The sequence below is a fragment of the Bombina bombina genome, chromosome 6, assembly GCF_027579735.1.
Source record: "Bombina bombina isolate aBomBom1 chromosome 6, aBomBom1.pri, whole genome shotgun sequence".
Taxonomy (NCBI): domain Eukaryota; kingdom Metazoa; phylum Chordata; class Amphibia; order Anura; family Bombinatoridae; genus Bombina; species Bombina bombina.
This window is the reverse complement of record NC_069504.1, coordinates 945,549,906-945,574,201: the sequence shown is the minus strand read 5'-3', so window position 1 is coordinate 945,574,201 and position 24,296 is coordinate 945,549,906. Positions and strand designations below refer to the sequence as shown.

General features: G+C 38.7%; 1 protein-coding gene across 1 annotated transcript in view; it reads left to right on the top strand.

Moving 5' to 3' along the window:
- Positions 1-24,296, top strand: part of GABRA1 (gamma-aminobutyric acid type A receptor subunit alpha1) — a 324,076-nt gene that overhangs the window by 60,965 nt on the left and 238,815 nt on the right. The window contains exons 5-6 of the mRNA XM_053718584.1: positions 5,513-5,733; positions 14,494-14,576. Coding sequence (XP_053574559.1) covers positions 5,513-5,733; positions 14,494-14,576 — 304 coding nt within the window. The remainder of the gene's footprint in view (positions 1-5,512; positions 5,734-14,493; positions 14,577-24,296) is intronic.

The following is a 24,296-nucleotide window of genomic DNA, read 5'->3' as shown; positions in this document are numbered from 1 at the left end:
CTGTCTGGTCCCGTTTCGGATTGGGAAGGTCTGAGATTTGTAGCCCGCTGATGAGACCTGAGCTCCTGGAACAGAATAGATAGCCTTTAGTGCTTTCACGACTGCCCCTTTAAATCCCATCTTGTGCAATACCAGAAACATGTATTCCCAGTCAATTCTATCGAACGCCTTCTCCGCATCCAAAGAAAGGAGCAGAGAAGGCGTTCGTGTCTCTTTCAATGTCTGAATTAGATTAGTAACCTTTCTTATATTATCTGGGGCTTCCCTACCTGTGATAAAACCCACCTGATCCGGGTGGACCAGGTGAGGTATGATATGCTTGAGTCTGTTCGCTATTATCTTTGTGAAAATTTTAAGGTCTTGATTAATTAGGGATATTGGGCGATAATTTTTACATTTTTTATGGTCCCTCCCTGGTTTGGGGATTACTACTATTTTTGCAGCCAGGAGCTCAGGCGGGATATCCCACCCTTCCATGATATGGTTACAAAACTTAACGAGGTGAGGGGTTAGTGTTGCTTTAAAGAGTTTGTAATAATCGCCCGGAAAGCCATCCGGTCCTGCCGCCTTTCCCGGCTTAAGATCTTTAATTACCCCCAAAACCTCCATAGTAGATATGGGTGCATTTAAAGTTTCCCTTTGTTCATTAGATATGGTTTGCAGTAAGTCATGGTCAAAAAAAGTGGAGGTGAGTGTCTCTGTCTCCGTGTTGTGTAAAACCTTTTTCCCGTCATATAGGTCCCCATAATACGCTGCAAAAGTGTCAACTATTTCTTGCGGGTGTGAGGTCACTGTGTTGCTAGGTGTCTCAATTGAGGAGATCACTGAGGCTCGACAACGTTCTCGAATTTTGTGCGCCATGTATCTATCTGGCTTGTTCGCAAATATGAAGTATTGTGCTTGTTGATTCTGAATTGCTCTAGTGGCTTGCGAGTGAAGGAGTGTGGCTAATGCAGTTTTTTTAGATTGGAGAGTCTTTTGGATGGTTTTCGTCTTAGTATGTTTATGGCGTCTTTCCAATTCTTCAATTTCTGTGTGAAGTTGTTTTAATTGTTGTCTATAGTTTCTGATCTGTAGTGTTTTTTCTTTGATAAGTATCCCTCGTAAAACCGCTTTATGTGCCGCCCACGTAATCCCCGGGTTAGTTACAGTGTCCGTGTTTATTTGCCAGTATTCGGTTAATAGCTTAAGTATATTGTCATGTGTTTGGGGGCTTCTTATATATGTCTTATCAAAAGTCCACGTTCTACTCCTATTTGGGTCACACAGGCCCTCTATCTGTAATGTGATGATTGAGTGATCAGACCACACGCAAGCATGAATCTGAGAGCTTTGTAATAGAGGTTGAAGTATCTGACTTACATAAATGTAGTCTAATCTAACATAGGATGTATGTGCAGCCGAATAGAACGTAGTGTCATTGGTCAAGCCATATAGTGCAGTCCATGTGTCTATCAGGGAGTGAGGTAGTAGATGTTCCTGTATGGATTTGACAATGCGGTTGTGTCTAACTTGTTTGTTGGTTAAGGAAAACAATATTTAAAGGGATACTGAACCCAATTTTTTTTATTTCATGATTCAGATAGAACGTGCAATTTTAAGCAACTTTTTAATTTACTCCTACTATCAATTTTTATTTGTTCTCTTGGTATCTTTATTTGAAAAAGCAGCTTACGGGCCGGCCCAACTTTGGTTCAGCACCTGGGTAGCACTTGCAGATTGGTGGCTAAATGCAACCACCAGGGTGCTGAACCAAAAATGGGCCAGCTCATAAGCTTAAATTCCTGCTTTTTCAAAAAAGATACCAAGAGAACGAAGAAAAAATGATATGCGTAAATTAGAGAATTGCTTAAAATTTCATGCTTTATCTGAATCATGAAAGAAAATATTGGGTTCAGTATCCCTTTAATTAGTGTCCCTTTCATTCAAGCCTGTTTCTGGTCCTTATGACTGGGAGTTTTCATTTCCCCATACCACATCTTTTATTCTTAGTCCTCTTGTTGCAGACTGCCAACAAATCTTCTTACATTGACTATGTTACCTCTCTGTAGTTTACAGGAGAATGTAGTTTGCCTTTTACTGGAGGCCTTTAATTTCAGTTTTGTAGAAGTTATCAGGAATCCTTTGCCAAGTTTTATCAATGCCTTTTGCAACTCCTGTTGAGGGGTGTTGTAACAAGATAAGAAAAATTATGGGTCAGCTCCACAACTGGGTTGCTGCCATAACCATTCTGGCTAGTAAATGATCTGTGATGACTGGTAAATACAAGAGTCATAGTTTTGTGCTTAATGAGGTTCTGAGAAATATGATAATCCCAACTTTTACAGAAAACTTTCTTGTTTTGTTTTCACGGTTCTATGATGTTTTGGATCACCTCTTTTGTCTCTCGCCATGGTTTATATTCTGGAAGTGAACAGTTAGGAGGCAGACTATCTAAGCCATAACTCTTCCATATGAGTAATTTCTCCAATTTTCTGCACCTGACAAATTGATGGAACTAGTCTCCTTATTCAATGTAGCGAAAAAATAGGAGCACCATGCACTGGTAGTGGTTTCAATAAAATTTAGCTTTTATTCTGCTTGTAGGCAGTTTTGCAACATTAGCAATAAAACAAGTTAATTTAATAAACACACAGCATGGTAAAACACAGGCAGTGTCCCATCTTACGCGTTTCGGCTATCGCCGTAATCATAGCTTAGCTTGGGACTTTTTGCTCTCTATTTGAATATAGTCTCCTTATTGTAAACCTTTTACTTCTTTGGCTTCCATAATGTGAGGGAGCCTTCTCTGAAAATCTGAGATGGGCACAACCCCTTCCCACATTTTTTATTTACTTTACCATTTTTCTGTGTTTTCCCAATACAGATATAAATTGTCTGTTTGGATGTTAATGCCTTCTTCTTCTTGGGCACTCTCTTGCCTTGGTTTCCAACCGTATTGACGATTCTCACTATTTTGGTATGGAAACTGCAGTCACAATAAATATGAATAAAGGATCTAATGCTAATTAAATATAACCATCTTTTCCAAACATCTACTCTTAAATGACTCACACCATGCATATTTAATGTTTAGGTACACTTATCTTGATTCTGAAGGTGCTGAGTCAGTGAAATTGAGGAATGTGTTTTTGGAGATATGTGTTCTCTTTCCTGATCTATAAGATGTGATGGTAGTTGTAGATGGGAGCTGTAATGGATCTTATGTGGACTACATGGTGCCCTAATCCCCCTGTTAAACTCAATCAACATTTGATTATATGCCCTCTGTCATCCTTCCAGCCATCTAGAACTTTAAAGAATAGTCCATCCCATAAATATTTACTACCACAATTTATATATTTTACATTTCCCCTCAATCAGTATTCAATCATATATCATACACGTACATACTGTATATACACACATACAGCATTTTTTTAAAAAATAAATGAAGTTCTGTTTAAGTGTAACCCTTTGTTTAGTCTAATATTAATCTGATTTTAAATATAGTCTCCTTTTAAAATATTTTGGAACATTTTAATAGAGAAGCTACCAAAGCTCGATTTCTCCTCATTAAATAATCTTTCATTGATTGAAAACTCAAAGAGACTGCATGCTTGGGACAATTTTACTGCAGTAAGTTTATGAAAAGAGTAAATCATGGCTGCCTATATTTAGTCCTCAAAGACTAGAGACTGAAGGCAGATTTAAAAAATAAATATCTACATAAGCAGAGGTAAGTCAGCTTGAGCTTAGGCACTAACATTTTATTACACCAAAATATTCTTAAAATCTTGTTTGTCTCTAGCATACAAAGAATTACATTGGGAAACTCTGATTTTTAATCATGTACAATGAAAAGACCCATTTATCAGTGAAGGCATGGAGATCTGTCACCCCACATATCTGTTTACAGGCATAATAACAATGGCCGTGGTTAAACTTTCATGATTAAGATAGAGCATGCAATTTTAAAACAGTATTTAATTTTGTCTTACATTTTTAGTCTGTGCTCAGTATTTTATATACATATTTTCTCAGGTTCTATCTGACTGAGCATGTGCAAGGGTTCACAATGTATAAGTATATGAATCTGTAATTGGCTAGTGGTTGCCACATGATACAGGGTGCAGGGAAATAGAAGCAATCTCTGAAATATCTCCAACAAAAGGACTGATAATATGAAATTCTGAGTAAGTGCTTTTGCATTGTATTTTTATTGTGCGTTTGTGGATCATGTACTTCAATTGTATTTAATAGTCCTTTAAATTAATTTTACTTACTTACAGGATACTCAGGCTCCATGTAGGGTTAATCACTCACAGTGGCTACATATTCAGGATACATATGATACAAAGGAATTAGTCATGCCACTGATTAAAAACTTGTATTACAAATTAAAAATACATTAAGGGAACAACAAAGTTACCCTCTGTGATATCACAAAACTGCAACGTGTTTCTCAGATATAAACGCTGTTTCTTCAGGCAACCCCTGCCTTCCATGATATTTCTGCCTTGGAGAGACATTTCTGATGCTGTGTAACTGCCTTGTGTCTTGCTGCATTTATCAGTCTTCACTCTTTTGACTTTAAACTATCTTCAGTAACCTGTTCCTCACCCAGTTTTATTATTCCTGCATAGCTGTTTCTGTTTCAGTTAATTATTGGTATAATTGTTTAATAATGCTCCTGATTGCTGCAGAATCCATGCCTACAAAATTGCAAGTGTACCTAAAATAATTGATGCTGTTTTGAAGGAAAATGGCAATCACACCAAATATTGATTTTAATTAGATTTTCTTATGTTCGCTCACTTTGCATTTTGTAAATTGTAAAAAAAAATAAACTATTAACATTTCTGTTTTTGAAATCATTCTTACGTTACAGCATTTTATCACACCTGCCCAAAACGTTTATTTTATACATTATATTAAAATATAGTTTAAGGTTTTGTGATTCCATTATTTCTTCTTTGTTTTAGAGCACCTTCAGCCTAGTGTTCCTTTGGGTTAGTGCTTGAGCAAAAGCCAGAGTTTTTTTAGCGTGCCACTTAGAAGTCAATTAGTTGATTGATTTAGAACAGCCACACTATCCATCTTACAGATGTTAGCACACCCTAGGCTTTTGCTTGATCGCTAATATTTTACTCTGTAAAATGGAAATGAAAATGGGAGCACTATGGCTTGCACTCTAGCAATGTTATCTCACCATAGTGCTACCATTTTTATGCTGCACTTGTAATCTAGGCAAATATTGGAGCAGTCTGAAAAAAGGGTTTCTGTACCTTCATTTTAGAGTTCAATAAATGCGTGGATTAGAACATATAAATTAATTGTTGTATTATATTTTGGTAAATATAACAAATAAAAAATGTTTTTATAAATTGCTTATAGATGTTTAGTGCAGAACATTCATAGTTTTCAGTTATTCATATATAAACAACAAGATATATTAAAATGTAATTCTCGTTATTTGTTATATATTAATAACTTTAGGAATGTTGTTTTTTTATAATCTTTTTGAATCTAGGAATACACAATTGATGTGTTTTTTCGACAAGGCTGGAGAGATGAGAGACTAAAATTCAAGGGACCCATGACTGTTCTCCGTCTAAATAATTTAATGGCCAGTAAAATATGGACACCGGATACATTTTTTCATAATGGAAAAAAGTCTGTGGCTCATAATATGACTATGCCAAATAAACTGTTAAGAATCACTGAGGATGGAACACTTCTTTATACAATGAGGTAAATATATTAAAATATATTAAAATAATAATTGGGTGCCCTGACCTGATATCTTTCAAGTTTATGTCCCATTTATGTCCAGGTTTCACTTATCCCATCAAATGCCTAAACCCCCAAGCCTCTCCCTTACCTTGTACTCAGTGTTTTGTACATGCTATTTTAAATTTGCCACAGGCATTCCATTTAAAACTATGTTTTATCTACCTGGATTCTCATGGTTCTTTAAACTCCCAAGCAGCCAATCCTTTCTCCCTATCATATTTCCACCTACTAGATCCACAAAATACTTCAGAGGCTAGCCAGACCAAGCCCCCTGAAAGTGACTTGATAATACAATAAAACAATGGTATAATTTGTTTGAACAATTAATCTAAATTATAGTTTTGTCCTGTGCATGTCTAATTTTTAAGACGGAAAATAAACAATTCAATTGAACAGATATTTGATGCAAGATCAGTTTCAAAGTTGATTAAGATTAAATGGACAGTAAAGTCAAAATTAAACTTTCATGATTCAGACAGAGGGGCCAATTTATTAAAGTGCAGACGGAAATGATACGATGTAGCGTATCATGTCCGCCACACATCGATAAATGCCGACAGCATATGCTGTTAGCATTTATCATTGCACAAGCAGTTCTTGTGAACTGCTTGTGCAATGCTGCCCCCTGCAGATTCACGGCAGCTAGCAGGGGGTTGTCAATCAGCCCGATCATATAGGATCGGGCAGATTGATGTCCGCAGCCTCAGAGCAGGCGGACAAGTTATGGAGCAGCGGTCTGTTTTCCGGCAAGCCTGAAGGCTCACGCGGAAAACAGGGGCATCAAGCTCCATTCGGAGCTTGATAATTCAGACTCAATGCAATTTTAAACAACTTTCCATTTTACTTCTAATATCACATTTTGCTTTGTTATTTTGGTGTCCTTTGTAGAAGAATAAAGCTAGGTAGACAGATAAGAGTTCAGTAGTGTGCTTGTGTCTTAAGCAGTCTATAAAAGTGTTTTTGGAATTATAACAGTCACATTCAAAGAAAAAAATAATTGTCTAGATGGTGCACCTCATAAAGACAACTGTTCAATATAATAACCTACATCAGGAAAAGTACTACAGTATCAAAAAAATAGAATCCATAGATGTGGTCAGATTTGGTCTGCAGATGGCCTTAAGCACACCAGCATTCTTCCATAACAAGGCTTTACAAATAAATTTAAAAAAACAAAGGTGCCTCCTGGTGAAGACCAGTTGTAAACTTTAAAGGATCCAAAATATATAATGATGAGCATACTCACGTGGGGAATAGTACTGTGTTGTGCTAGGCTCACTAATTCCACTTGTGAGGGTATAATACCCACAGCTGCTTAAAATGATGAGGCCTCTCCAGTCGCTCTTGTACTAAAAAACAATTTTGTTTATTAAAACATTCCAAAGCTAAAAAAAATATATTAATAATGAGATTTCGACAAAGTATTCTCATTATAAAGTAGCAAACGCTATGCGTTTCTCATCAGTCAAGCTGCTTCATCATGCGTTTAATCTTTACACCCACCTATAATTAGTCTTTAAGAAAAGATACCAAGAGAACAATACAAATCTGATCATAGAAATAAATTTGAAAGTTGTTTAAAACTTCATGATAAATCCAATACATTTAAATTTAATTTTGACTTTATTGTCCCTTTAAGAAAGTGTTATAAACCTACCCAGTCCTAGTAACCAAATTGATATGGCTGAATTGTGAATGGTTAAATGTGTGTCAGTCTGAAGTTGTAGCATGGTTGTCACATGGAGTGGGTAACAATCACACACATATTTGTTAAATGGTAATCTCATATTTTCTTTTAATCAAGAGTTATGCTATGTAAAATGTGCCCAGTATTTATATATAATAAACACATAATATCACATAGAAATTCCATTAAGAAATAGTCTTAAAAAAACTGTAATAGCCAGTGATATTCCATTAATCAACCTACACTGTAATTTGAAAACCACGAATTTTGAATCATGTAAGTGGAATTTCTGCATTAGTGTGGTTCATAAATTCCTATATGTTAGGCATTCTTTTGCATCCATGAATGTATCTAGACTTTACTGTTGATTAACTATTATGTTTAATATGCTGCGTTAATACAGTATTTATATTTACTTACAAATTATGTTCTAAATAAAGCTTGGATAACCTAATAAATTACCAGTTACACATGATATGTTGATAGCTTATTACTTATTTATATGTCATTTACTTTAATAAAATATGATTAAAATGGAATGGTGTATTATGTATAATAAATGTAATATTTATATATATATATATATATATATATATATATATATATATATATATATATATATATATATATATATATATATGTATGATTCATTTAATTAATAGTGTAATATTATTTGTTTTTTGTTTTTTTGTTTTTTTTTAAAATAATTTTTATTGAGGTTTATAATGTTATGACGTACAACCATGAGAAATATAACTTCACATAATGAATAAGACTGTAACAGACATATAATAAATTCAATTTCAAAGCAACAGTAATCGTTGGTATATCATATTTAGAGTCCCAACTCAAGTCAAGAGAAGACCTCATAGATTTTTCCTTTTTTTTTGTTTGTTGTAAAGTGCTTCTTCAGTAGTTAGTTAACACTGAAGTCTTGTATGAACATGCACATCAAAGTATACAATGATAATGAACCTTTAAAAAAAGATAAACAAATCCAGCACACTTATTTCGTATATAGAGCTTTTACAATTTTTTGGTGGATGATGAATGATAAATGGTGCAGAATAGATGATAATAATGATCTGAGCTTGTTGGTGACTGACTAATGAAAGTCAATCCATTGCTGGATCTATATTTCTAAAGCAATAAAATGTTTCAAAATATTGGGGGAAGTTAGGAATTAAATATAGCCTTGTATTCAGGTGTAAAAAATCACTAAGAGATTACAAGGCTACCAAGGGAAAAAGAGGAGGGTTAGGATTCTGTGATTAGTTTTGCGGTATATACGAGGATAAACCGCGTTAAAAGTCACTGGTACACAAGTGTAATATTATTTAATGTCAACCTTACTGGATTTGTGTGTTCTCCTGCAACTGGTGATATTGTTGGGGTTTTCTACTGCTGGTAGTTCATTCAATAGGAAAATATTCTTACTCAAAATGGCATTGTAACACTTTAACATTACTAATTAGTATATTAAATTAATAAGGCTGGCTTTTTAATTGGGAATGCAGGCAACCGTCTATGGGATGCATTCCCTTTAACATGCAAAATCCTCACTGGATATGTACAAAGAAAAAATACATTCCCATTTGTCTGACATTCTGCATATTATACACAGGGATAGGAACAGACAAAGGCTGTGGCGGACATTTTACAAAGTACAGACCTTAGTGAAGGACACCAAGGTACATTTGAAATTAAAAACATTATTTTATAGTGATTGGTGTTATTATACTGATGCAGATACCACTGATCCTATAACCAGACCTCCTCTGGCTATACCCATGAGCCAGTGTCACTACTGTGTCATTATATAGGGCTTGGTGTTGTTATACTGATGCAGATACCACTGATCCTATAACCAACCCACCTCTGGCTATACCCATGTGTCAGTGTCACTACTGTGTCATTATATAGTGCTGGGTGTTATTATACTGATGCAGATACCACTGATCCTATAACCAGCCCTCCTCTGGCTATACCCATGAGCCAGTGTCACTTCTGTGTCATTATATAGTGCTGGGTGTTATTATACTGATGCAGATACCACTGATCCTATAACCAACCCACCTCTGGCTATACCCATGAGCCAGTGTCACTTCTGTGTCATTATATAGTGCTGGGTGTTATTATACTGATGCAGATACAACTGATCCTATAACCAGCCCTCCTCTGGCTATACCCATGTGCCAGTGTCACTACTGTGTCATTATATAGCGCTGGCTGTTATTATACTGATGCAGATACCACTGACCCTATAACCAGCCCTTTTCTGACTATACGCATGTGCCAGTGTCACTACTGTGTCTTTGTACAGAGCTGGGTGTTATTATGCAGATGCAGATACTCATCCAGTACTTCAGCTTTATTTATTCCATAACTTATTACCTAATATCGCTAGCAGTCTCTTGACAAGCCACACTACGTATTTTTGTTTATTCCTATTATTTAATCAGAAAGAAAAGATATACTAAGGTTGTGGCGGACACTGCAAGGGCTAGTCACGGACACCTTGCCTATCCCTGATTATACACCTGATTGTCTAGGGTATTCAGTCTGAATCATAACCAGGAAATATATAGACTATTCTTAACTGGATATGCATTTGAGCTGGTTCTAGTGCATTCACATTTCTGGTGATATCATTGAAGCAAGTGGGTTTGAGAACTGAAGAAGACTGTAATAAACTTGAACAGTAAATTAAAGGGACTATTTAGAGATAGCATGCCATTTTAAACATCTTTCCACTATAATTATTTTATCAAATTGCTTCATTCTCTTAATATCCTTTGTTGAAGAAAAAGCAATGCACTACTGAGTGCTAACTGAGCACATCTGGTGAGCCAATGACAATAGACATTAATGTGCAGCCAGCAATAAGCAGCTAGCTCCCAGTAGGGCATTACTTCTTCTAAACCCACTTAGGTGTGCTTTACAAATTAGACAATACAAGTAAATTGGAAAGTTGTTTAAAAACGTATGTTCTGTCTGAAAGTAACGTGTTGGCATTCATGTTCCTTTAAATTACCAGTACTACTACAAGGCTCTAGATAAAATGCCATGTCTTACTGTTTTGGTGCTAGTAGGGCTGATAAAAGTTTTAAATAAATATATGATAGATAGGTCTATTTAACAATAGGATTTTTTTATCCACAGCATAGAATTATTAAATCACTAATGTTTTCTTAAAGGGACATGAAACCTAACATTTTTCTTTCATGATTCAGATAAAGCATGCAATTATAAACAGCTTTCCAGTTTACTTCTATTATCAAATTTTCTTTTTTTCTGTTGATATATTTTGTTGAAAAGCAGAGATGTAAGCCCAGGAGCCTGCACATGTTTGGAGAATTATATGGCAGGAAGAACACTATTCATTTGCAAGAGCACTATATGGCAGCTTTATTCCGTGCCATATAGTTCTCCGGACATTTAATTAGGTATCTCTTTCATAAATAATACCATGGGAATGAGACAAATTAGATAATAGAAAAAAATAAAAAAAACTGAATAACAAAAGAAATAATCAGCTCTGGATAAACAATTTTTAATACTATTATTTATGGCTATAGATATTTGCTAACATTCACCTAGATAAAAAGTTTTGCGCTATAGAGGGTGTGAAATGAAAGCAACGAAAGTTGCGTTATTTTACCCTCCCTAGCGCTGCCATTACAAGTTTCAGAAAAGCCTCCGTGTGCGTGCGATATGGTGGCGATAAGCTCCATACCGCACAAAATTCAAGGGCTGAGAATACGTGCTCGTGCACGCTTTCCCCATAGAAATGGCGCTTATCACCCCTGAAGAGTGGAATGGCGATAGCCATAACGCAACCACATTGATGTCTATGGTGAAAAAAAGTTACATTTAAACCTAACACCCTAACATAAACCCCAAGTCTAAACACCCCTAATCTGCTGCCCCGACATTGCTGACACCAAAATAAAGTTATTAACCCCTAATCTGCCGCTCCCAACATCGATGCCACTAATAAAACTTATTAACCCCTATTCCGCCGCTGCCCAACATCCCGGCCACTAATAAAGCTATTAACCCCTATTCCGTTGTTCCCCTTCATCGCCGCCACTAAATAAAGTTATTAAACTCTGGCCTCCCACATCACTGCAACTAAATAAACCTTTTAACCCCTAAACCACCAGCTTCCACATTGTAAAAAACTAAATTAAACTATTAACCCCCAAACATAACAACCTCCTAACTTTATATTAAAATTACAATATCCCTATCTTAAAATAACTAACAATGAACCTAACATAACTATTATACTAAACTATTATACTAAAATTACAATAACTACCAATTAAGAAAACTAAATTACACATTAAAAAAAATAACACTACTAAAAAAAATTAAGTCTAAAATTACAAAAAATAAAAAATACTAAATAACAAAAAATAACAAACACTAAATTACGAAAAATAACAAACAAAATTATCAAAAATAAAAACAATTACACCTAATCTAATAGCCCTATAAAAATAAAAAGCCCCCTCAAAATAAAAACACCCCTAGCCTACAATAAACTACAAATAGCCCTTAAAAGGGCCTTTTGTAGGGCATTGCCCTAAAGAAATCAGCTCTTTTACCTGTAAAAAATACAAAGACCCCCCAACAGTAAAACTCACCACCCAACTAATCCCCCAAAATAAAAAAAAAACTAACTTCAACCAAAACCTAAGCTACCCATTGCCCTGAAATCGGTATTTGTATAGGCATCTCCCTTAAAAGGGCATTCAGCTCTTTTTAAAAAAAGCCCAAACCCTAATCTAAAAAAAAAAACCTATCCAAAACCCCCCCAAAAAAACCTAACACTAACCACCGAAGATCCACTTACAGTTTCTGAAGTCCAGACATCCAGGCAGCGAGGTCTTCATCCAGGCGGCAAAGTCTTCATCCATCCAGGCCGCAACTTCTATCTTCATCCAGGCGGCATCTTCTATCTTCATTCCGGCGCCGCAGATCATCCGGCATGAAGCGTCCTCTTCATACGGTCGCCGCCGTACACTGAATCTTTAATGCAAGGGAGCCGTTTCAAAATGGCGTCCCTTGCAATCCTATTGGCTGATTTAATTCTTGAAATTCAAATCAGCCAATAGGATGAGAGCTACTGAAATCCTTTTGACTGTTCAAATCAGCCAATAGGATGAGAGCTACTGAAATTCTATTGGCTATTCAAATCAGCCAATAGAATTTAAGTAGATCTCATTCTTGAAATTCAAATAAGCTAATAGGATGAGAGCTACTGAAATCCTATTGGCTGCTCAAATCAGCCAATAGGATGAGAGCTGCTGAAATTCTATTTGCTATTCAAATCAGTCAATAGAATTTCAGTAGCTCTCATCCTATTGGCTGATTTGAACAGCCAATAAGATTTCAGTAGCTCTCATCCTGTTGGCTGATTTGAATTTCAAGAATTAAATCAGCCAATAGGATTGCAAGGGACGCCATTTTGAAACGGCTCCCTTGCATTAAAGATTCAGTGTACGGCGGCGACCGTATGAAGAGGACGCTTCGTGCCGGATGATCTGCGGCGCCGGAATGAAGATAGAAGATGCCGCCTGGATGAAGACCTCGCTGCCTGGATGTCTGGACTTCAGAAACTGTAAGTGGATCTTCGGTGGTTAGTGTTAGGTTTTTTTGGGGGGGTTTTGGATACTGTATGTAGAGGACGTTCCGCGCCAGATGTCTTCAATGATGTATCCACTCCATGCCGCTGGGATGAAGATAGGAAGATGCCACCTGGATGAAGATAGAAGACGCCGCCTGGATGGATGAAGACCTCGCCCCCTGGATGAAGACCTCACCGCCTGGATGAAGACATCGCTAAAAATGGGTGTTTGGGCTTTTTTTAAAAGAGCTGAATGTCCTTTTAAGGGCAATGCAAAAGAGCTGAATGCCCTTTTAAGGGCAATGCCCATACAAATGCCCTTTTCAGGGCAATGGGTATCTTAGGTTTTTGTTAGAGTTAGGTTTTTTATTTTGGGTAGTTGGTTGGGTGGTGGGTTTTACTGTTGGGGGTCTTTGTATTTTTTTTTTTACAGGTAAAAGAGCTGATTTCTTTAGTGCAATGCCCTACAAAAGGCCCTTTTAAGGGCTATTGGAAGTTTTTTGTAGGCTAGGGGTGTTTTTATTTGGGGGGGGGGGGCTTTTTTATTTTTATAGGGCTATTAGATTAGGCTAATTGTTTTTATTTTTGATAATTTTGTTTGTTATTTTTCGTAATTTAGTGTTTGTTATTTTTTGTAATTTAGTATTTTTAATTTTTTGTAATTTTAGACTTAATTTTTTTTAGTAGTCTTAGTTTTTTTTTAATGTGTAATTTAGTTTTTTAATTGGTAGTTTAGTATAGTATAGTAGTATACTATAGTTTAGTATAATAGTTTAGTATAATAGTTATGTTAGGTTAATTGTTAGTTTAAACATTCTTTTTTTTATTTCACTGGTAAGCTATACCGACACGACTTGTAATGGCTGCGCTACTGTTTTTAAGCTGAAATGGCCATTCTTTTTCAGCGTTAAAATCATAACACACAACTCATAATCTAGTCGATTGGTAGCCAATAGTTAAGTTAATTGTAAACACTTTGAGAATGCAGCATAACAAGCATTAAGGAACATGAAACCCAACATTCTTTTATGATTCAGATAGAGCATGCACTTTTAAACAACTTTCTAATTTACTTCTAATATACATTTTTATTTCTTCTCTTGGTATCCTGTGTTGAAGAGTAAAACTAGGCATCCAGATAAGAGTTCAGTAGTGTGTCGTTTTGCAGTCTATGACAGCAATGTTTGGATTTATAACAGTCACAATCAAAGAAAAAAAATTGTCAAGACGGGACACATTATAATGACAACTGTTCAAACAATTAAAAAAATCAAGTAGACTGTCCCTTTAAGAATCAAAATGATGTTCCATTGAAAATATGGCTAATAGTATGCAAGATATATATGATGTTATGTATAAATGTAATTGTTTTTGGCCTTTTTTTGTTTTTGTATAGATTGACAGTAAGGGCTGAGTGTCCCATGCATTTAGAAGATTTTCCCATGGATGCACATGCCTGTCCTTTAAAGTTTGGAAGCTGTAAGTTGATACTTAGAACAAATGCATCAATATAATATGTTATGTAACAATAAAATGTGGACACAGTCAAGGTTCTTTATATTTGTATACTATTAAAAGGGGAACACTGTAAAAAGAAAATTGTTTCTAGGTTTTAGCTTAGCTTGTCATAATAGAGCAACATTGTTATTAATGATGAATTCAAGTACATGTCTACATATATATATATATATATATATATATATATATATATATATATATATATATATATATATATATATATATATATATATATATATAATTTGCAATCAGATACACATTTATCCCTTATACATCTTGCTTAATTATATGTTCTTGTACATTCTGTGAACACTATTTGGTACATTTTTTTGTCACATATTAAAATCAAATGAAAATATAATTGCCATCAATAAAAGCCTCATCTTTTTATTGTTAGACTTGACAATTGTTAAAAAAAACACCAACAAAACACAGTGAGTATTCATTTATACATTTGTCATACAGAATTTTCTTATACAACAGCTGGCATCATAAATTAGTGGGACCGGCTTGCACAAAGATGCCTCCCACTTTCACAATAGAGCAAATACAAAGTGCAATATAATTTGTAAAATATACTCACACATATACAAAATATGATACTAATTTGTTAAAGTAACACATAAACATTCAAAGCATAATCAGTATCTGTGAAATTGCTGCTGTATACAGAATCTAAACACATTAAAATACAAAATAGAAAGTGCAAAACTTAAATGTAATAAAACTTAAAGGACCCAGTCTGAAGTTTAAAGTAATATAAATGATAAGGAGTTTAAATGTAACAAAACTCTCATGTTATGTAGTGCTATATTACACTGGGTTTGTCTGTCCTTCACATACATAAAAATCAGTTAATACCTCTTAGAAAAGTATAGGACAATGTGCTTATCTAAAATCTTGTGAGAGAATTCTCAATGCTGGAGGATCATTTTAGATCATCTCATCTGAGTCCAGAGCTTCTTTAGAGACATCTTTCATTTAGTTCCACTGCTTTTCTTGTAATATTTAATGAGTTTAGCCCCTGTGAAGTCTGCAGTAAAAATGTTCTCCATTCAAGCATATCTTTTGACATTAGGCCCTCTTCTTCTTTCCTTATTTTATACACTTATTTCTCTATTTAGCTATTTTTTTCCTCTTTCTGATTTATCTCTTTAGTTCCATTTTACATTTACTTTCTTTAAGTCTGTTGTCCTTTTCTCTTATATTTATTAACTATTTAAAAAAAAATAATTGCTACTTCCTTTGTCCTTTTTCTTGTTTCTGTGTCACATTCCCCCTCTTTTCCTCTCTCTCACATTTTCCTCCCTCCCTATCCTGTATTACTGTCTTCCCTTGTTCAGCCAGTCTATCTAAATTATTTCTATTTCATGCTACACAACTGTTTCTTCTTATTATTGAGATCCATCTTTGCTTCATTCATTTTCAATGTCTTCAAAAATGTTTATGAGCTTGAGAAAGGGGCAATCGCCCTGAAACCTTGCTCTCTTCATTAAAGGTTTCCCTTTTGGATGTGCTGCCTCCTTGTTTCTTTTTTTGCACCTTGATATTCGGATTCCTGTGAGGAGGATCCTTAAGGCTTTGCATCCTTATTTTTTCAGTGTGTATACCTACATGGACTTTGGGAGGTGCTGGTCCTTCTCTGCACATGTTTCTCAAAATGTTTTATATTTGCCATGAATAGGTGTTAGTATATGCTAATTTTACATGCTGAATTTCTGATCTCTACCTACAATTGATTTATATATTGTATATGATATTTAGATAATTACCTACCAAGTGGCATTAATGACTAAATAAACATTCTGTTTGTGGTTATATTTACTGTTTATCATTGTTATAATTGTAACATTGATTTCTATGTGTCATCAATTATAAATATAATAGTCTAAACATTTACAAGTGTTAGTCTTTTAACCTCACTGGATGCAGGTGAAGATTACTCAAAATGCCCAGTACACTTATTTAATTGACTGAAAAGTATTATTATTATTATTATTATTATCATTTATTTGTATAGCGCCGCCAAATTCCGTAGCGCTGGGTACAACGATGGGGGTATACAATGAAAAAGATCTGTGATACAATACAAAACATAACAAGACTAAACAAATCTAGCACAGGATGAAGAGGGCCCTGCTCCGGAGAGCTCACAGTCTATAGGTTTAGGGTGCAGAGACATAAGGTTGGGGTAGCTTGTTACATCGGTTGTATTTGCAGCAGTGAGTAAGGCAGTTCATGTACATGTATTAGCTTGGTTCGGATGCGGGATGGAGGAGAGATGGTAAGCCTCTCTGAATAGGTGGGTTTTCAAGGATCTTCTGAAGCTATACAAGGTTGGAGAAAGTCTGATGGAGCGGGGTAGAGAGTTCCAGAGGACAGGAGCAGCATGTGCGAAGTCTTGGAGGCGGGAGTGGGATGTAGAGATAACAGGAGTGTAGAGACGTAGGTCAGAGTTTGATCAAAGAGGACGGGATGGGGAGTATTTCACGATGAGAGAGGAGATATAGTTGGTAGTTAGACTGTTGAGTGCTTTGTAGGTTAGGGCTAATACTATAAATTGTATTCTGGAATGTATGGGGAGCCAGTGTAGAGACTGGCAGAGCGGAGCAGCTGATGTAGATCGTCGACTTAGGTGGATGAGTCTAGCAGAAGCATTCATAATAGATTGGAGAGAGGAGAGGTGGTGTTTTGGAAGGCCATTTAAGAGTAGATTGCAATAATCAATGCGTGACAGGATGAGGGAATGAATAAGTATTTTTGTAGTATTTTGAGTAAGGAAGGGACAAATTCTGGAAATGTTGCGTAGGTGTGACCGGCAGGATTTGGTAAGCGTTTGTATATGTGGGTTGAATGTGAGTTCTGAGTCTAGTGTGACCCCAAGGCAGCGGACCTGGGGTGAGGTGTTGAGAATAGAGTCTCCAACCATCAGAGAAATGTCAGGTGTCGGATGTCTCGAAGAGGGGGGAATAAGAAGCAGCTCAGTTTTGGACAGATTGAGTTGGAGGTAGTGTGAAGACATCCAAGAGAAAATTGCAGAGAGGCAGTCAGAAATCTGGTTGAGTAAAGAGGTATCATCAGCATATAGGTGGTACTGGAATCCAAAGGAGGCTTTAAGTTTTCCAAGGCAGGATGTATAAAGAGAGAAAAGCAAGGGACCCAAGACAGAGCCTTGCGGTACTCCAACTGAGAGAGGCATAGGATCACAAGATATGTTGTTAAAGGAAACTGAATATGAGCGGTTTGAAAGATATGATGCAAACCAGGAGAGGGCTGTGTCTCGGATGCCAAATGAATGTAGTATTTTTAGGAGGAGAGGATGGTCAACTGTGTCAAAAGCTGCGGACAGGTCAAGAAGAATTAGTAATGAGTAATGGCCTTTTGCTTTGGCTGATAACAGGTCATTTGTTACTTTAGCAAGAGCGGTTTCTGTTGAGTGTTTAGGGTGGAAACCAGATTGTAGTGGATCAAGTAAGGAGTTAGTTGTGAGAAATTGAGTTAGCCGATTATAGACTAGTCGTTCCAATAATTTTGAAGCAACGGGAAGTAAGGAGACCGGTCGATAGTTAGAAGGCGTGGAGGGGTCAAGCGAGGGCTTTTTTAGGATTGGTATGATTGACACATGCTTGAATGTGTCAGGAAATGTGCCAGCAGTGAGGGATTGGTTAAAGAGATGAGTTAGGGTAGGGGTTAGTGAAGCAGAGAGAAGGGGAATAAGTTGTGAAGGAATAGGGTCAAGTGGGCAGGTTGTGAGATGAGCCGAGGATAGGAGTGCAGAGACTTCTTCCTCTGTTACAGGAGGGAAATAGCATAGATTTTTGTTAATAGAAGGGGTGGGTAGGATCGCTGGGTTTGCGGGGTGCGAGGTGCAGATCTCTTTTCTAATGGTGTCAATTTTATTTTTGAAGTGATCAGCAATAATTTGAGCAGTGAGGTTGGTAGTGGGCGGGGGGGCAGGCGGAACTTAGAAGGGAGTTAAAGGTTGAGAACAGTTTTCTGGGGTTGGATGCGTGAGATGACACGAGGGAGGAGAAATAGACTTGTTTTGCCAGGCTGAGCACAGAGTTGTAGGACTTAAGGGTGAATTTATAATGTTGGAAATCAGCAAAGGTGCGTGATTTCCTCCACTGCCGTTCAGCGGCCCGTGAGCATCGCTGAAGATATCTGGTCTGTTTAGTGTGCCACGGTTGCCGTCGAGTGATTGATGTACGTCGAAGAGTGGAGGGTGCAGTTTTGTCAAGTGTTGATTTTAGTGCTGAATTATACTGTAGACTCACGAGGGTTGGGCAAGAGAGGGATGAAATGTCAGAGAGCAGAGGACTCAGTTGAGTGGAAAAGTCTGTGAGATCCAAGTCATTTAAATTCCTGTGAGGTAGCAGTTTTTTGGGGGCTTGCAAAGATGTAGCAGGTAGAGTGAGAGAGAATGTTACTAGATGGTGGTCAGAGAGAGGAAAGGGGAAGTTAAGAGAGTTGGAAACAGCACAGAGATTTGTGAAGACCAGGTCTATGGAGTTGCCTTCACAGTGTGTTGGAGATGTTGTCCACTGGGACAGGCCTAAAGAGGTGGTAAGGGATAGAAGTTTAGAGGCAGCAGGCTTGTTAGGCTTATCAAGGGGTATGTTGAAGTCCCCTAAGATGAGAGAAGGGACATTAGAAGAGAGAAAATGTGGAAGCCAGGCTTCAAAGTGGTCCAGAAATTGTGATGCTGGGCCAGGGGGCCGATAGATAACTGCAACACGAAGAGCTATAGGGGAGAAGAGGCGGATAGCGTGAACTTCAAAAGATGAGAAGGAAAGATAGGGGGGTGAAGGAATGCAGTGAAAGGTACTGTGTGGAGACAGGAGAATTCCTACTCCTCCTCCTTGTTTGTCTCCAGGCCTGGGAGTGTGACTGAAGTGCAGGCCGCCATAGGACAGAGAGGCTACAGCAGTTGTGTTAGAGGAGGAGAGCCATGTTTCAGTGAGGGCTAACAGGTTAAGTGAATGTGAAATAAATAGGTCGTGAATAGATGTAAGCTTATTGCATACCGAGCGTGCATTCCAAAGGGCACACGAGAATTGGGGTGTAGTAATAGAGGTGCAGTTAATGAGGTTTAGAGGGTTTCGTGTGCAAGGTGTATGAGGTGTCATTTGGGGTGGACCTGGGTTAGGCGAGACATCCCCAGCTGCAAGAAGAAGAAAGATGTTGAGTGAAAGGAGATGAGAATGTGTCTTATGTGAGTGTTTTAGTTTTTGATTAGTAAAGCATGGCTGGCTGAGGGATGTGAGATAGGAATAAAGTTCATGTGTGTTGTAGAGGGGGGAAGGTAGAAGGGAAGGAGAAATATGAATTTTCTGAGTGTTGTTTGTGTAAGGAAGAGCTGTTATTTTAAGTAGAAGGGAGGAAAAGGTTAATGCAGACATTAGAAAGTGTAGCATGTTTGCATTTAAATTTTGGAATTTGAAAAGTACTTATTTCTGTTGTCCACTCCTTTGTCTAACTCCGTTGTTATAACACTCTCTACACTTATGAACTAGCACACTTAGGGAACTACACACATGCAGTGCTGATCTAACAAGCTAAGCTTGATGTAACAAGCTGGGGATATTCAATTTAAAGGTAATAACAGTCACATGATCCTAATTAGCATAGGTCATAAATTAGAGCAGGATCAAACAAGGCCTAAACAAACATTGATTGCAAATGGCACTTTTCTTATCAAAATGGAAGACACAGAAAAGAAAGGTGTTTTTTTTTATAAAGGTACAGTTTTTTGGGGGAAATATGCAGTTCTAATATGTGTTGCAGTTTAAAATGGAGTCCTTGTTAAGCACATACCAGAGAGAAATACAGTTTTTTGGGGGAAATATGCAGTTCTAATATGTGTTGCAGTTTAAAATGGAGTCCTTGTTAAGCACATACCAGAGAGAAATATCGTTTTTTGGGGGAAATATGCAGTTCTAATATGTGTTGCAGTTTAAAATGGAGTCCTTGTTAAGCACATACCAGAGAGAAATACAGTTTTTTGGGGGAAATATGCAGTTCTAATATGTGTTGCAGTTTAAAATGGAGTCCTTGTTAAGCACATACCTGATGAGAGAGGAGAGACAGCAGCGTAAGCAGGATTAAAAGTTCCAATTATGTTCCAATTATATACCAGTCACTGTTCTATATTGTTAATATCCGTATAATATATATATAATAACTCCGTTATTATATAAAAGTAGTGATGTTGTGAATAGTTCGCCGCCGAATAGTTCCCGACGAACATAGCATGTTCGCGTTCGCCGCGGTGGGTGAACATATGCAATGTTTGATCCGCTCCCTATATATTTAAAAAAAAAAAAAACTTTTTTGACTGTGTTAAATAATAGCAGTCAGTTTCCTTCACACGTGTGCATTTCAGTGCCTGCCAGGGCACAGTGTCACACCAGTGCAGCTCATATCTGGTGTAACGGTAGTGTACATTTAAAAAAAAAATTTTTTTTTTTGACTGTAATAGATTGAATAGCAATTAGTTGTCTAGCAGTTAGTGTGTGTCAGGCCTACAGCGTCTACTCTGCCAACTTCTGCCAGTGCACAGTGCCACTCATATCTGTTGTCACAGTAGCTTGCACGCATAGCACCACTAATCGAAAAAAAAAATGACCGGCAGAGGCAGGCCACCACGCAGGGGCCGTCGTGTTTGTGGTGCTGTGATTCCCTTTGGCCCTAGAATAATGCCCAGTGTTCAGAGGCCACATACCCCGAACTCGAACATTTCTGAGGACATAGTTGACTGGCTAACACAGGACACCTAATCTTCTACAGCTTCGCTCGGAACCTTGACGCACCATCCTCCTCCAGCTTAGCTTCGGGCACCTCTCAAGTTACCACTCGCCCGCCTGCTGCCACCACCAACACTAGCACCACAGCCGCTTCCCTTGATCTGTCAGAGGAGTTATTTACACACCAGTTGGAAGAAATGAGTGATAGTGATGCGCAACCATTATTGCCAGAGGATGTAGATAACAGGGATATGTCTCAGTCAGGCAGCATTACACACATGGACGTACGGTGTGATGATGATGATGTTGTACCCGCTGCTGCTTCCTTTGCTGAGTTGTCAGATACAAGTGAAGTGGTTGATGATGACGATGCGTCCGTGGATGTCACGTGGGTGCCCGCTAGAAGAGAAGAAGAAGAGGGGGAAAGTTCAGATGGGGAGACAGAGAGGAGGAGGAGACGAGTTGGAAGGAGGGGGAGGTCGTCGCAAGGAGCTAGTGGCACAGTCAGACAGCATGCATCGGCACCCGGGGTCAGCCAGACAGCACGCCAATCAACGCGTGCTGTTGCCACAACCAGAATGCCGTCATTGCAGAGCTCAGCAGTGTGGCATTGTTTGTGTGTGTTGTCCTCTGACAACAGCGATGCCATTTGCAACCTGTGCCAATAGAAACTGAGTCGTGGGAAGTCCAACACCCACCTAGGTACAACTGCTTTTCGAAGGCACATGATCGCACATCACAAACGCCTATGGGATCAACACATGAGTACAAGCAGCACACAAACTCAAAGCCGCCATCCTCCTCCTGGTCCAGAATCTTCATCCACGTCAACCACTGCTGTCCTCCTTGCCCCCTCTCAACCATCCGCCACTCCGTGTCTCACCTTGAGAAGTTCCTGCTCATCTGCCCACAGTCAGGTGTCTGTCAAGGACATGTTTGAGCGTAAGAAGCCAAAGTGACAAAGTCACCCCCTTGCCCGGCATCTGACAGCTGGCTTGACTGAACTCTTAGCCCGCCAGCTTTTACCATACAAGCTGGTGGAGTCTGAGGCGTTCAAAAAATTTGTAGCTATTGGGACACCGCAGTGGAAGGTACCCGGCCGAAATTTCTTTGCACAAAAGGCAATTCCCAACCTGTACTCGATTGTGCAAAAGGAAGTAATGGCATATCTGGCACATAGTGTTGGGGCAAGGGTCCATCTGACCACTGATAACTGGTCTGCAAAGCATGGTCAGGGCAGGTATATCACCTACACTGCGCATTGGGTAAACCTGCTGACGGCTGCCAAGCATGGAATGTGTGGCTCTGCAGAGGAGTTGGTGACACCGCCACGACTTGCAGGCAGGCCTGCTGCCACCTCCTCTACTCCTCTTACTCCATCCTCTTCCATAACCTCCTTGGCTGAGTCCTCTTCTGCTGCTGCGTCTTGCTCCACATCAACGGCACCCCCCCAGCTCCCCAAGTACTATTCCACATCTCCGATACGGCAGTGTCACGCCGTCTTGGGGTTGACTTGCCTGAAAGCAGAGAGTCACTCTGGACCAGCACTCCTGTCCGCCCTGAACGCACAGGTGGATCAGTGGCTGATTCCGCACCAACTGGAGATCGGCAAAGTGGTTAGTGACAATGGAAGTAATTTGTTGGCGGCATTGAATTTGGGCAAGTTGACACATGTGCCGTGCATGGCACAACATGTGTGTAATCTGATCGTACAACGCTTTGTGCATAAGTACCCAGGCTTACAGGACGTCCTGAAGCAGGTCAGGAAGGTGTGTGGCCATTTCAGGCATTCCAACACGGCCATGGCACACTTTTCAGATATCCAGCGGCGAAACAACATGCCAGTGAGGCGCTTGATTTGCGACAGCCCGACACGTTGGAATTCAACACTCCTAATGTTCGACCGCCTGATCCAACATGAAAAAGCCGTTAACGACTATTTGTATGACCGGGGTGCTAGGACAGCCTCTGCGGAGCTGGGAATTTTTTTGCCACGTTACTGGACGCTCATGCGCAATGCCTGTAGGCTCATGCATCCTTTTGAGGAGGTGACAAACCTAGTCAGTTAAACCGAAGGCACCATCAGCGACATCATACCATTTGTTTTCTTCCTGGAGCGTGCCCTGCGAAGAGTGCTGGATCAGGCCGTAGATGAGCATGAAGAGGAAGAGTTGTGGTCACCATCACCACCAGAAACAACCTTATCAGCATCGCTTGCTGGACCTGCGGCAACGCTGGAAGAGGATTGTGAGGAAGAGGAGTCAGAAGAGGAATGTGGCTTTGAGGAGGAGGAGGAAGACCAAGCACAACAGGCATCCCAGGGTGCTCATTGTCACCTATCTAGTACCCGTGGTGTTGTACGTGGCAGGGGGGAAGAAGATACCTTCAGTGAGATCACTGAGGACGAGGAACGGGATATGAGTAGCTCGGCATCCAACCTTGTACAAATGGGGTCTTTCATGTTGTCGTGCCTGTTGAGGGACCCTTGTATAAAAAGGCTGAAGGAGAACAACCTGTACTGGGTGTCCATGCTACTAGACCCTCGGTATAAGCATAAAGTGCCTGAAATGTTACTGAATTTCCGCAAGTCTGAAAGGATGCAGCAGTTCCAAAATAAATTAAAAAGTATGCTTTACACAGCGTATAAGGGTGATGTCACAGCACAACGGGAATCTAACAGGGGAAGAGGTGAAAGTAATCCTCGACTCCCACGACCACGCCGGCAAGGACAGGGCGCTTTACAGACGTGTTGTTGATGGAGGACATGCAAAGCTTTTTAAGTCCTACGCATCGCCACAGCCCTTCGGGGTCCACCCTCAGAGACCGACTCGACCGACAGGTAGCAGACTACCTCGCCTTAACTGCAGATATCGACACTCTGAGGAGCGATGAACCCCTTGACTACTGGGTGTGCAGGCTTGACCTGTGGCCTGAG